The sequence below is a fragment of the Bison bison genome, unplaced genomic scaffold (assembly GCF_000754665.1).
Source record: "Bison bison bison isolate TAMUID 2011002044 unplaced genomic scaffold, Bison_UMD1.0 scf7180017864309, whole genome shotgun sequence".
Lineage (NCBI taxonomy): Eukaryota > Metazoa > Chordata > Mammalia > Artiodactyla > Bovidae > Bison > Bison bison.
In genome coordinates this window covers 6,289,552-6,301,921 of record NW_011494881.1, presented here as the reverse complement: position 1 = coordinate 6,301,921, position 12,370 = coordinate 6,289,552, and the positions used below count along the sequence as shown (strand labels likewise).

The window sequence follows — 12,370 nt, the reverse complement described above, 5'->3', positions numbered from 1 at the left end:
CCTCAACCACTTCCCTTTCTAAGGTGCCTAGACTATTAATAACACTTTGAACCAACAACTTTATGAGAGGTTTGTCCACTAGCCATGTGCTAACAAATAGGAACCTGACTGAAAATACCCCTTTATTGATAAGATCTGGAAAGACAAAGGCTGAGGGGGTTGGTGCTACATAGTCCCTAGCTCAGCACAGAGAAAAACTACATGGAAACTGTGGAGTTCCAGTCCTCCTCTGAACATCTTGTTTTATAAAAAGCGGCTTACTACAATAAATCTTAAAGGAAATAATCAGACTTGGTTATCCCATGTAAAAACAAATACGGAATTTTAGGCATAGTCACCAGTGCTGTGAATGAATGTGAAGTCGCTCAGTCGTGTCCGACTCTTTGCGACCCCGTGGACTGTAGCCTACCAGGCTTCTCCGTCCATGGGATTCTCCAGGCAAGAATACTGGAGTGGGTTACCATTTCCTTCTCCAGGGGATCTCCCCGACCCAGGGATTGAACCCAGGTCTCCCGCATTGGAGGCAGACGCTTTAACCTCCGAGCCACCAGGGAAGCTCACCACCAATGCTGTAGTGTACTGTAATTGAAATCATCGAAGTCAAAATACTGTTGATGAGGAAGTTTTTTCTCTTAACTTTATGGTCCTGTGATGGTCTCTTAGTGCTTTATTTAGACTCTGAAACTTTTCTCCTGGGATCCAGTAGTCTCATTTGCCTTGATACATCTAATTACTATGGGTTCCAGAAGATAGCTTTGGATGGTCAGAATTATTTATACTAGGAGGCTTAAGTAAGTAATGTGAGCCAATAGATGATTGGAGTCAATAAAAGACAGTAGGAAGTGGCAGGGATTATGATGAATTCATATTCCATTTTCAGAAATGAGCTCATGTTCCAGCCTGTTTTTGCCATTGAGTAGACAGATCTCCTAATTTTTTGAAAGAACTTAGAAGTCTATATTTTTTAGGTGAAATTTCCCAAACAACACATGTCTATGTGTTTGAATTCAGTCTGAGGGTTACCTCTTTCTGTGCTTGCATCTTGGTTGGTGGACCCTGCTCTTTGCTAAGCTCTTTACCATTATTTAATGAATGAAGGATAATTCCCTTAGGATGAATTCAAAATGTAGTTAATTTGCTCTCTAAGAGGGCAAGATTTTCCCCCTTCAAACTGTAGACCCATTCAAGTGTCCAATGAGACTATGCTAGCTTTTCTTTCACTGAACTGCAGACCCAGATTTTGAATCTAGTTTTGAGAAGCAAACAGGCATTGGGTATAATTATTCTTTCTATGCATTGAATTGGCTGTAGGACATCGTTTTGTCAGTGAATATAATGCAACACGTTCTATAAAGCTATATGACTTGTAATTTCCTCTACAAATACTGAGTTTTTACTGAAGCACTCTTCTATGAGGGAGTATCTCTGGCCACATATGATTTAAATATGATGGAGTTCTTTATTCGGGTATATTTTGACTTACATTAATTAACTTTCTCTATATTATAGGCATATTGTTGGAAAGAGAGGGGACACTAGAAAGAAACTAGAAGTGGAGACCAAAACTTCTATTAGCATTCCTAAGCCTGGACAAGAAGGAGAAATTGGTGAGACTCTATATATGTTTGCAGTCACTTTTGTATGTGTATGGAATACTGTGACCCAACTGAGTTTGATGATTATATTTTTTGTGTGGTTCTGTAGCTATTGTCCTTTTTATATCAGTATCAGTCTCTCAGATGAGGAAAGATGTACTTACACAGCCTTATCTTGATTTGAGTACCTGGGCCTTAATTTGATACTTTACTACACACTGATGGAATAAAGCTTCCAGATTTTGTTGTGGACTAGGCGATTTCTTGTATGCTTCAGTAGCTTGAAATGGAGTTTGTGAATTATTTCAGGTTAGAATTAGAGGGAAAAAGTGAGATCAGCAAATTTGAAATGAGGTTCAGCCCTTTCCCTATTAGTTATCTTGTTTGTATCTTGCTTTGTAGACTAGGAAGGAAATTGTAAGAATAATAATTAAAACAACAACCTGATTCAAGTAAGTGTTCAGGTGAGGAAAAGTAGTTTAGCAATAGAAACCATGTCAGAAAGTTCTGTACTAAAGCATCAATGTGAACCAGGTGCACAGACTTGTGTTGTAAAGTGACTTTGAGTGAGGGGTACTGAAGGGACAATTTTTAAAACAGTAGGAATTTTTCAGCCTCAAGTAAGTGCAGCAGCCTCCAATAATCCATTTTCCATAAACATTCATGGATTGTATTAAGTCTTAGGAGAAAAGAATTATAAGTACTCTTCTTATTTTGTTCTATGTAAAAATAATCACTGTGGCAGATAAGTAGCAGTTGACTTTAGAGTGGCTGTCCAGAAGAACTTTCCATGATGGTGAGTATATTGTATATTTGCAGTATCCAAAGAGCCACTAGCCACTCGTGTGAGTACTTGAAATGTGGCTAATGTGACTGAGGAACTGAATTTTAAATTCTATTTAATTTTAATTCATTTATCTTTTAATTTAACTAGCTGCACGTGGGCTCCTATTTTGGACAGTGAAGTGCTGGAGTTTTCCCTAGCCCCTTGGTAACGAGTAAACTCTTTTTTGTTTTTTGGCCACGTAGCATGTGGGATCTTCATTCCCTGACCAGGGATTGAACTGGCAGCCCCTGCATTGGGAGGGTGGCGTCTTAACCACTGAACCAGGGAAGTCCCCATGAGTAAACTCTTAACTTCAGAACTTTAATGACATTTTTGAAGGACTCCCATTAAAATAGATATTTAGTTCATTAGAATTACTGTTTTAAAAAAAAAAGCTTGTGTTTTTCCCTAAGTGTTAAAGTTCAGGCTACAAATACTGAAGTAATTTTATTAATTGCATTAAAGCTTATTTCTCTTTTTCTGATTTAAAAATTAATACATGCTTTCAAAAAGAAAAGCTTGTAGAAATTATATGTAAAGTATAAAGGAAAGTCTTTTATGTTATGAACTTCAGCCATAATTGTTGCTAACAGTTGAATCTGTTCCCCATTTTTTTCTATGAGTATAGTAACAGATGGCTAATAATTTTTATTTTGGTAAAAATTATAACAGGCAATAAATGTGAAGACCTTAGCCATTTTAAGATACTGGAGTCATTCCAAAACTTATCCAGAAAAGGTTAGACAGGTTATTGACTTGAAAGCCAAAATATTTCAGTGTGAATAATAAGGGTGTTTAATTGTTAAAAGTAAGAATTTTAGTGGAACTAATTTAATTGAAAAGCAAGAGGATAAACTGGCTTATTAGTCTTGTAGGGAAGTAAAGTATATAAAAAAATTGAATTTACTGGTTACAGTAAATTGGGTTCTGATGTGAAATCAAAACTGCAGTTGCATTGATATGGTATATGCTGTAATTAGTTGTTTTGCCTCTCCTAAATTAGAGAAACTAGAGAAGAAAATGATCTGGTAGGTTTCAATTTGCTTCCCTGGTGGCTCAGATGGTAAAGCGTCTGTCTGCAGTGTAGGAGACCCAGGTTCGATCCCTGGGTTGGGAAGATCCCCTGGAGAAGGAAATGGCAGCCCACTCCAGTATTCTTGCCTGGAAAATCCCATGGATGGCAGAGCCTGGTAGGCTACTGTCCATGGGGTCGCTAAGAGTCAGACACTGAACGACTTCACTAATTTGTCCTCTAGATAAGAATTTGGTCTAGTCTGTTTTGAAGCCTCAGGCAGTGGGATATAAGAATGATTTTTTTGTGCGTGTTTTAGCTGTATCCGATTCTTTGCGACCCCGTGGACTGTATTTGGCCAGGCTCCTCTGTCCATGGGATTCTCCAGGCTTTTAAAATTATTTTGTCATTTTAGTTATGCAGTTGGTTTTTATAAAGTTCCACATTAGTGCCCTTGTTTTCTTCCTCTGTATCTCTTGTTGTAGTCCTTAGACCCATGTCAAGTAAATTCTGACCCGCTCAGATATTTGTAGTTTTAGAATATTTCTAACCTCATCATATTTGCTCTGTAGTCATTGTTTGCTCAACTTTGAATCTTTTTCTGGAAATAAGTCTGAGCACCTTTGACATGCCCTTAGCAGTTTTCTGTGTTAAAAAAATGAAAACATCTTACTAGTCTTATTCTCTGCCAAACTACCTTCTTAGTGCAAAAGGATAGATATAGTAGGAGTTTTAAGCTTCCTTCCCCTGCATACCTTTTTCTTTTAGTCTCTTACCATATTTTTTTCCTTGTACAGAGATAGTTATAGTTTCTACTTTAACATTGTTCCAGTTTACCATTGAGTCCTCCTTTGTCAGTCTTTCTATGGCACATTATTTGAATGCCTGCTTGGACACTTCCCTTCACCGGGCATTTGAATCTTTTGGATTCTCAAAGTGTTCTACTGAAAATACAATTATATCATCAAAAAAATACCGTATCTCTACTTCTTAATTTTTTTGTGCGTGCTTGCCAAGTCGCTTCAATTACGTCTGACTCCTTGCGACCCCATGGACTGTAGCTGGCCAGGCTCCTTTCCTTTGTCCATGGGATCCTCTAGGCAAAAATAACTGGGGTGGGTTGCCATGCCCTCCTCCAGGGGTCTTCCTGACCCAGGGGTTGAACCTGAGTCTCTTACATCTCCCGCATTGACAGGTGGGTTCTTTAGCACTAGTGGCATTTGGGAAGCTCTCTTACATTTTTTGGTTATGACTTATGTCAATTTTCTATTTAGGCAAACAGGTTTTAGGCTTTCTGTTCATTCATTCACATGTGCGTGAGTGAGTGCTCAGTTGCTTAGTTGTGTTCGACTCTTTGTGACCCTATGAAATGTAGCTTGCCAGGCTCCTCTGTCCATGGGTTTCTCCAGGCAAGAATACTGGAGTGGGTAGCCATTTCCTCCTCCAGGGAATCTTCCCGACTCAGGGATGAAACCAGTGTCTCCTTAGTCTCCAGCTGTGGCAGGCAGATTCTTTTATCATTGGAATCCCAGTTCATTCATAATTTACTTCTTTTCCCAGAAATTTCCATCTTGTTTCTTTACAACAAAATGGATATGACAATTTCATTTTCATTTAAAAAAATAGGCTGTTCTTGTAGAAAATTTCAAATGCTTTAATGGGAAGTATTAGGACAAATAAATGGAATTATTTGTTCCATTCCAAGCAACTTCTGCAGTTGCTTGGAAGGAGCAAGCTTTGTGGTTTTGAAAGTACATAGCAGATGTTGCTACTATTGAAGTTAATACTTCAGTATCTCACATCATATTCGGAGTCTGTCCTTGCCTCTTTAATAAGTCCTCCATTGAGGTGGCAGTTTTGGTCGCTGTTCCTGTCTTCTGCGTCTGTCCTTAGCTTCTGTTTTGAACCAAGCACTGCCAGTTCTGGAACCTAGAGGTTTAATCTCTATTAAACAGAGGTTATGTAATCCTTAAATGATTTTTTTTTTCTTTACAGATTGTAGTGTAAGGTTTTGTGGTTTTTCCTCTTATTTTCATTTATATATAAAGACAGCCCAGATCAGAGAAGACCAAGTTACACTAAGGTGTGGAAATTTGATATCCATACATACAATGCAGATATAGATAAACATTTTTACTTAACCTTGTATTTTTCATACAGTTAGGGTAGGATCGTATATATTGTAGTAGACTCCGTTTTGCTCTTTTACTATAGCAAATTGCTAAAAATTTTGCCACAGTATTTTTTAAAATTGAGGTAAATTCACATAACAGAAAACTCCACTTTTTTTGTTCTTAATTTTTATTGTTTGAATTTCTGTGTAATACATTGTTCTTTTTTTTAAAATGGTAGAATATACACAACATAAATTTACCATTTAGACCACCTTAAAGTGTTGAATCGAGTGGCGTTATTAGTACATTTACAGGCTTCCCTGGTAGCTCAGACTGTAAAGAATCTGCCTGCAATGCAGGAGACTCAAGTTCGATTCCTGGGTGGGAAAGATGCCCTGGAGTAGGAAACATTTACAGTTGCTTGACAGCCACTGTCTAGTTCCAAAACATTTGTCAGCCAAAAAGGAAACTTCATACCCATTAACCAGTCACTCGCCATTCCTCACTACTCCCCAGATCTTTGTCACCACTAATCTGCTTTCTGTCTCTGAATTTGCCTGTTTAGATAGTTCCTATACACAGAAACATGCAACATGTGGTCTTTTGTGTCTGGCATCTTTAACTTAGCATACTGTTTTCAAGATTCATCCATGTTTTTGCATGTATGATTACTTCACTCCTTTTTTGTTTTTGCCAAGTAGTATTTCAGTGTATGATAATACCTAATACCACGGTTTATTTGTTCATTTATTGGTTAAAGAACATTTGTGTTTTTCCACCTGTTGGCTGTTGTGAATAAAGCTGTTATGAACATTTGTACAAGTTTTTGTTTTTGTTTTTGAATACTTGCCTGTACTTCCTTTGAGTTTCTACCTAGGAGTGGAATTCCTGGGTCATGTGATATTTCTCTGTTTAATTTTTCATGGAACTGCCAGACTTCTACATATCAGCTGCACCATTTTACATTCATACTAGCAAGGTATGAGGGATAGCTTTGTAGCTTTTGAATTCATTTTCTTACTTCATCAGACGGTCTTAAGGTTACTCTGTTTAAACCTCATTCTGCTTAGACTGGATTCATTAACAGCTTTCTTACCCTTGATACTGTCTGCTGTTCAGAATTATGTACACATTCATGACAGTTTTGTTCCCCAGAGATGACAGTTTTAAGAGGTCACCTATTTTACAACCAACTGATGGTCCTTGAGCGTGTTAAATCTTTTTTTTTTTTTTGCTTACAGTAATCACTGGTCAGCATCGAAGTGGTGTAGTTTCAGCCCGAACTCGGATTGATGTTCTTCTGCTCACTTTTAGAAGAAAGCAGCCCTTCACTCACTTCCTTGCCTTTTTCCTCAATGAAGCTGAAGTTCAGGAACGATTTCTGAAATTCCAGGAGGAAGTACTGGAGAAGTGCTCCATGGTAAGCAACAAATAGAACAAAATTAAAAGTTGAAAAAGTATAAGGAAGAGTACAAAAATGGCTCGTAATTCAAACAGTAGAAAGATACACATCTCTTCTCCCACTGAAAAAGGGAACCATTTCTGATGGTTTCTTTTAATTCCGAACTGAAAAAAAATACCTACAGTTGTATCAGCACATAAGTTTCCATGTATTACAGAAATATCCTCTAAATGATGACACAAAAGGATCATCCTAATGTACCTACCATTCTGCACCTTGTGGGTGTATTTTTATTCATTTTAGCACATGTATAGATTCCTGTAGCCACTTAACCACAATCAGGATACAAAACAGCTGCACTCCCCCCAAAAACTCCCTCACGTGGTCTCTTGGAGTCACCTCTTCCTCACCCCAAACCTTGGGAATCACTGATCCCTTCTTGGTTACTATTAGCATTGTCTTTCCTGAATATATACTATATGTTTTCCTGAGAATGTACTATATGTGAGATTGTGTTTTTTTTTCACTCAGTGTAATGGCTGAGTGGTCTGTTTCAGTAGATTATCCTCTTTCATTAATTTGTTTCCAGTTTTTGGTAATTATAAGTAGAACTACTATAAACATTTGTGTAAAGCTTTTTATGTGAACATAGTTTTCATTTCCTTAAGTACCCAGGAGTGGGATTGCTGGGATCTATGGTAGGTATTTTTTTTTTTTTAATGTTCCAAATGTGATGGGTTTATTTTATTTTACTCTGATGCAAAACCAAAGATTCTACTACCATACAGAGACCAATATATTGCAAGGTCATGAAAAAGTGGTGTGGGACATGCAGGACGTGATGGACAACTGGAGGGTCAGGTCATCTCCTTTGAACATGACACTACACTGTCGCTGAGGAACACTTTGAAAATAACACTGTGGAACTGAACTGAAACAGGGCAAGTACGTGACCACTTCCGGGCATGCCTTCAAGCACCTCCCTTAGGATGGACTCAGTATCTAAGTTTCAGTGTGGGGAGGAGTACAATTCTTTGGAAGAATAAAACGTTCACACTTTTGAATTTCACAGAAGAATTTTAAGGCCAAAATATAGTGGGTTCATTTCTCTTCACCTCCAGGGACAAAGCTGATGCTTTATTCAAAACCACATTAAGCTTCTAGTTCAAATCCCAGACCAACCTTGTGCCCTCCTGCATTGAAGTTCTTTCCATCGATTAGAGCTGACAGAGTCAGTTTCACTCCTGGTCGAAGGGTCTGAGTGTAACCTAGTCCAGTCAGGCTGGCATTGTTTACTTTAGCAGAGAGAGAAGTTCTGCAGTCCAGCTTGTACTTAGCAGCGATGCCTAGGCGGGTGTTGTTACTGCCGGCTGTCCACTCGGGGTTTATCGACATTTCAATCTTCTCATTCACTTTCTGGTAGATCAACCCTCCAAACTCAGTGCTGTCATTCACCTGAGTGTGCAGATGGAAGTCTGCGGCCTTGTAAGCCATGGCGAAATTATTCTGTGACAGTTTGGATTTGGCTGTGTCAAAACTCAGGCCAACCTTCAAAGGCCAAAACAGCCCAGCCATAGATGGTTGGTCCTGAAAAATCTTTATCAACATTACTGCCAAGACTGAAACAATCCCGTTAATATGAAGCCTTCAATTCCCCATTCTTTTCCTGTGTTCAGTACAAATACGATATTGAGTCAGTTTCAACCCTTCGGCCAACTTATTCTCCCAAGAGATTTCTGTCCCAAGAGTATTGTCTGTGTTCCACTTCTGGGTGAAGGTCAGTCCATAGTTACAGATCTTGTATTTGGTCTCTAGGTTGCCTGATGCTTTCCCTGTATCAGTGTAAGCATGACCAGAAGTAGAAAATTCCATTCCACTACATGACTTGGTTCTCATATCTATTTTGACCATGCCAAATCCATATCCTTTGTTGAAGACATCTTTGGCAGCCTTTCCTAGGTCACAGTAAGTCGGCGTGTTACACATATTTCCAACCGGAGGGCCCGTCCGCTCCACCAGGAGGGGCCTGTCCACTCCGCCAGGGCACCGCTGAAGGTCTTCTCCGGACCATGCTCGCAGCACCTGCGCTAGGTGTATTTTTAACTTCATAAGAAACTACCAAACTGTTTTTCAGAGTGCCTTTATTACCTTACACTCCCATCAGCAGCATAAGAGAATTCCAGCTGTTCTGCATACTTACCAGTATTTGGTGGTGTTGGCAGTTTCATTTTAGCCATTCTAATGAGTGTGGTGTGTAGTGAGATGTTATGGTGGTTTTAATTTGCATTTCTTTAATGGCTAATGGTGTTGAACATCTTTTTATTGTGTGTTTTTTAACCATTCTTATATCTGCTTTGGAGAGGTGTTGACTTTTTTTTTTAAGATTTGTATTTTTATTTGTTTTTGATTGTGGTGGGTCTTCGTTGCTCATGTAGGCTTTCTCTGGTTGTGGTGAGCAGGGGCCGCCCTTCGTTGCAGTGTGTGGGCTTCTCATTGTCGTGGCTTCTCTTGTGGAGCACAAGCTCGAGGTGTGTGGGCTTCAGAAGTTGCAGCGCATGGACTCAGTAGCTGTGGGATCTTCCTGGACCAGGCAAGGTGGATTCTTAATCACAAGGGAAGCCCATGTTCACTTCTTATGCACAACTTAAAACTGTTTTCTTACTGCTGAGTTTTGAGAGTTCTTTTGTAAATGTTACACATACAAGTCCTTTCAAAGATATGTGATTTCCAAGTATTTTTTCCCAGGCTGTAGCTTATCTCTTCATCCTCTTATCAGTGACTTTTATAGAGCAAAAGTTTTAAATTTTGATGAAGTCCAATTTATTAATTTTTCTTTTATGGATTGAACTTTTAATGTCATGTCTAAGAACTTTTTGCATAGCCCCAAGTCACAAAGGTTTTCTCTTAGAATTTTTATGGCTTTGCTTTTTTACACTTAGATCTGTGATCTAGATAATTTTTGTATTTGTTTAAGTTGTAAGGTTTAGGTCGAGGTTCATTTTTTTGCATATGGGTGTCCATACTGTGTTTTCTCAATCTTGTAGTAAAGAGAGGAATAAAAGCATGTGGATAAAATAGAATAGTGGTTAGGATTTTTTTTCGTTCTTGAAACAGATGGACCTACATCTGATTCTGGGTTCTTCAATCTGTATAGACTTGAACAAGTGAACCTCTCCAGATTTTTACAGCCTGCTTTGGAGAGTTGTAGGAAGGATTAGATGAGATGACATATAGTACTCAGCATGGTGCTGGATACAAAAGAAACATTTGATAAAAGGTAACTGCTATTCCTGATATTTTTATGACTGGTTAGGTTAAAAGTATTACTTGGAGTATTCAGAGTAGTTAAGCCCTCTATTTGATAGTTGTGGGCAAGGTCAGAGAAAATGATTTGGTGAACATTTTTGTAAGATCCTTTCTTCTTTTTCCTTTCCTTTTTTCATCTTGTCCATATTGCTCGAGCTGGGTCTTAGGTATTAGGATAGAGTGAGATATAGGTATCCAGATATAGAAGTATTAGAATACAAGTACTTTTGTGGGACGGGCGTGACAGTTCATCAACTTGATTATTTAATATGATAAGAACATAGAGACTGGGCAGATGTGAGCAGACAGTACAGAACCGTATAATCTCAAAGTTTCTTAGCATTTGTGTGCTTGAACAAAGGTACATCTATAAGTTCAGTACTCAAATACTATACATATGTGTGTATCCATGCATACATATATATGATTAGAAAGCCGTCAGAATATTACTAATTGTCATTAGTCAACCACCAGAGTATCTTTTTTCCCCTTAAAATTTCATAGCAAGAGGATTTATTCTCAGTGGGAGTGGAGGGTAGGGTAGGAGAAGATCAGGAATATTGATGTTTCAGTACAGTTTGGATAAATTTTGTGGGGGTCGTGCTGGTAAGTTTTGGAATTGTTTTACCTTGTAAACACCACTTATTGAAGCTCAATGATTATTTATTTTTTGAAATATTACAAATACCTGGTATGTGACAAGCAGATTGTAATAAATTGGCCTTTTTCTTTCTCTCTCTCTCTCTATATGTGTGAATGTTTTTCACTTTTCTTTCGTTTCCTGGCATGGGCTGAAAAGGAATAAATATTGGAATGATTACTTTAACTCAGCTGGAATGAGATTGGCCACTATGTGTATCATGCTGGCCTTAATCAGTCCCAAGTACTTCCTTCCTGCTCTCAGGGAGACTCCACACTGACATGTCATCTTCCTGCTTTTAAATCAGATCTTGATAACAGCAGGGAAGTAAGCACAGCATAAAACAGTAAATAAGGAACCATTATCTACCTATTACTGAAGAAAGTTTTACTGAATTTAGACTGATAAGCAGATGACCATAAAACCATGCAGGCATTTTCCACTGGTACTCTTTTATTTTTCCGACTGAGGAGAGTTCCTTTCTGGTGACTTTGAAGAATGTATACCTGTTCATTGAGATATCAGTGGTTTCCTGAAAGACCGTGTGGCTCTCAGTCTTATTTTGACTCCTCTGACACTTATCTGACATCTCTGATGAGAATTTCTTCATCTCTAAAATAGGAGTGGTCTTAGCATTTTCTTCCTTATAAGAAAGAGATGACCTCTCTTGGTATACAGTTGGCTCATACATTTAAAAAAATTTACATATGTATGTATTATGTATATTTATTTAAATTGTTAAACACACTGTTTTCTAATTACCTTTTTGGGTTTGTTTTTTTTTTTGGCTGTACATGGCTTTTGGTATCTCACTTTCCTTGACCAGGGATGGAACCAGGGCCATAGCAGTGAGAGTCCGGAATCCTAGCCACTAGGCAACCATGGACCTCCCTATCTTTTTGATTTAACAACATGTTTTGGGTCAATATATATAAATCTAACTGGTGCCTTTAGGTGCTGTAAAGATCCTAGTCTGTGTATGTACCCTAACTTATTTCATCAATCCCCTGCGATGGACCACTAAAGGAAACTATTTATATTAAATAATGCTATAATGAACATTTTTGTAAATACATCTTTCTGTTTTTGGCTGACAGTTTCTTTGGGGTACATTTTCGGATAAATTCTTAGAATTGGAATACATGGGTTCAGTTCAGTTCAGTTGCTCAGTCGTGACCGACTCTTTGCGACCCCATGAATCACAGCACGCCAGGCCTCCCTGTCCATCACTAACTCCCAGAGTTCACTCAAACTCATGTCCATCGATTCGGTGATGCCATCCAGCCATCTAATCCTCTGTTGTCCCCTTCTCCTCCTGCCCCCAATCTTTCCCAGCATCAGGGTCTTTTCCAGTGAGTCAGCTCTTCGCATGAGGTGGCCTAAGTGTTGGAGTTTCAGCTTTAGCATCATTCCTTCCAAAGAACACCCAGTACTGATCTCCTTTAGAATGGACTGGTTGGATCTCCTTGCAGTCC

The 12,370-nt window shown here is 38.5% G+C and overlaps 1 protein-coding gene and 1 pseudogene across 5 annotated transcripts in view; one reads left to right on the top strand and one right to left on the bottom strand.

Moving 5' to 3' along the window:
- Positions 1-12,370, top strand: part of ASCC1 (activating signal cointegrator 1 complex subunit 1) — a 138,521-nt gene that overhangs the window by 31,135 nt on the left and 95,016 nt on the right. For all 4 annotated transcript variants that reach the window (XM_010852254.1, XM_010852255.1, XM_010852253.1 and 1 more), the window contains exons 4-5: positions 1,510-1,607; positions 6,789-6,967. In XM_010852254.1, the coding sequence (XP_010850556.1) occupies positions 1,510-1,607; positions 6,789-6,967 (277 nt within the window). The remainder of the gene's footprint in view (positions 1-1,509; positions 1,608-6,788; positions 6,968-12,370) is intronic.
- LOC104997484 lies at positions 8,068-9,319 on the bottom strand (annotated as a pseudogene). Its single transcript, XR_826331.1, has one exon. The product of XR_826331.1 is annotated as a voltage-dependent anion-selective channel protein 3 pseudogene (transcript).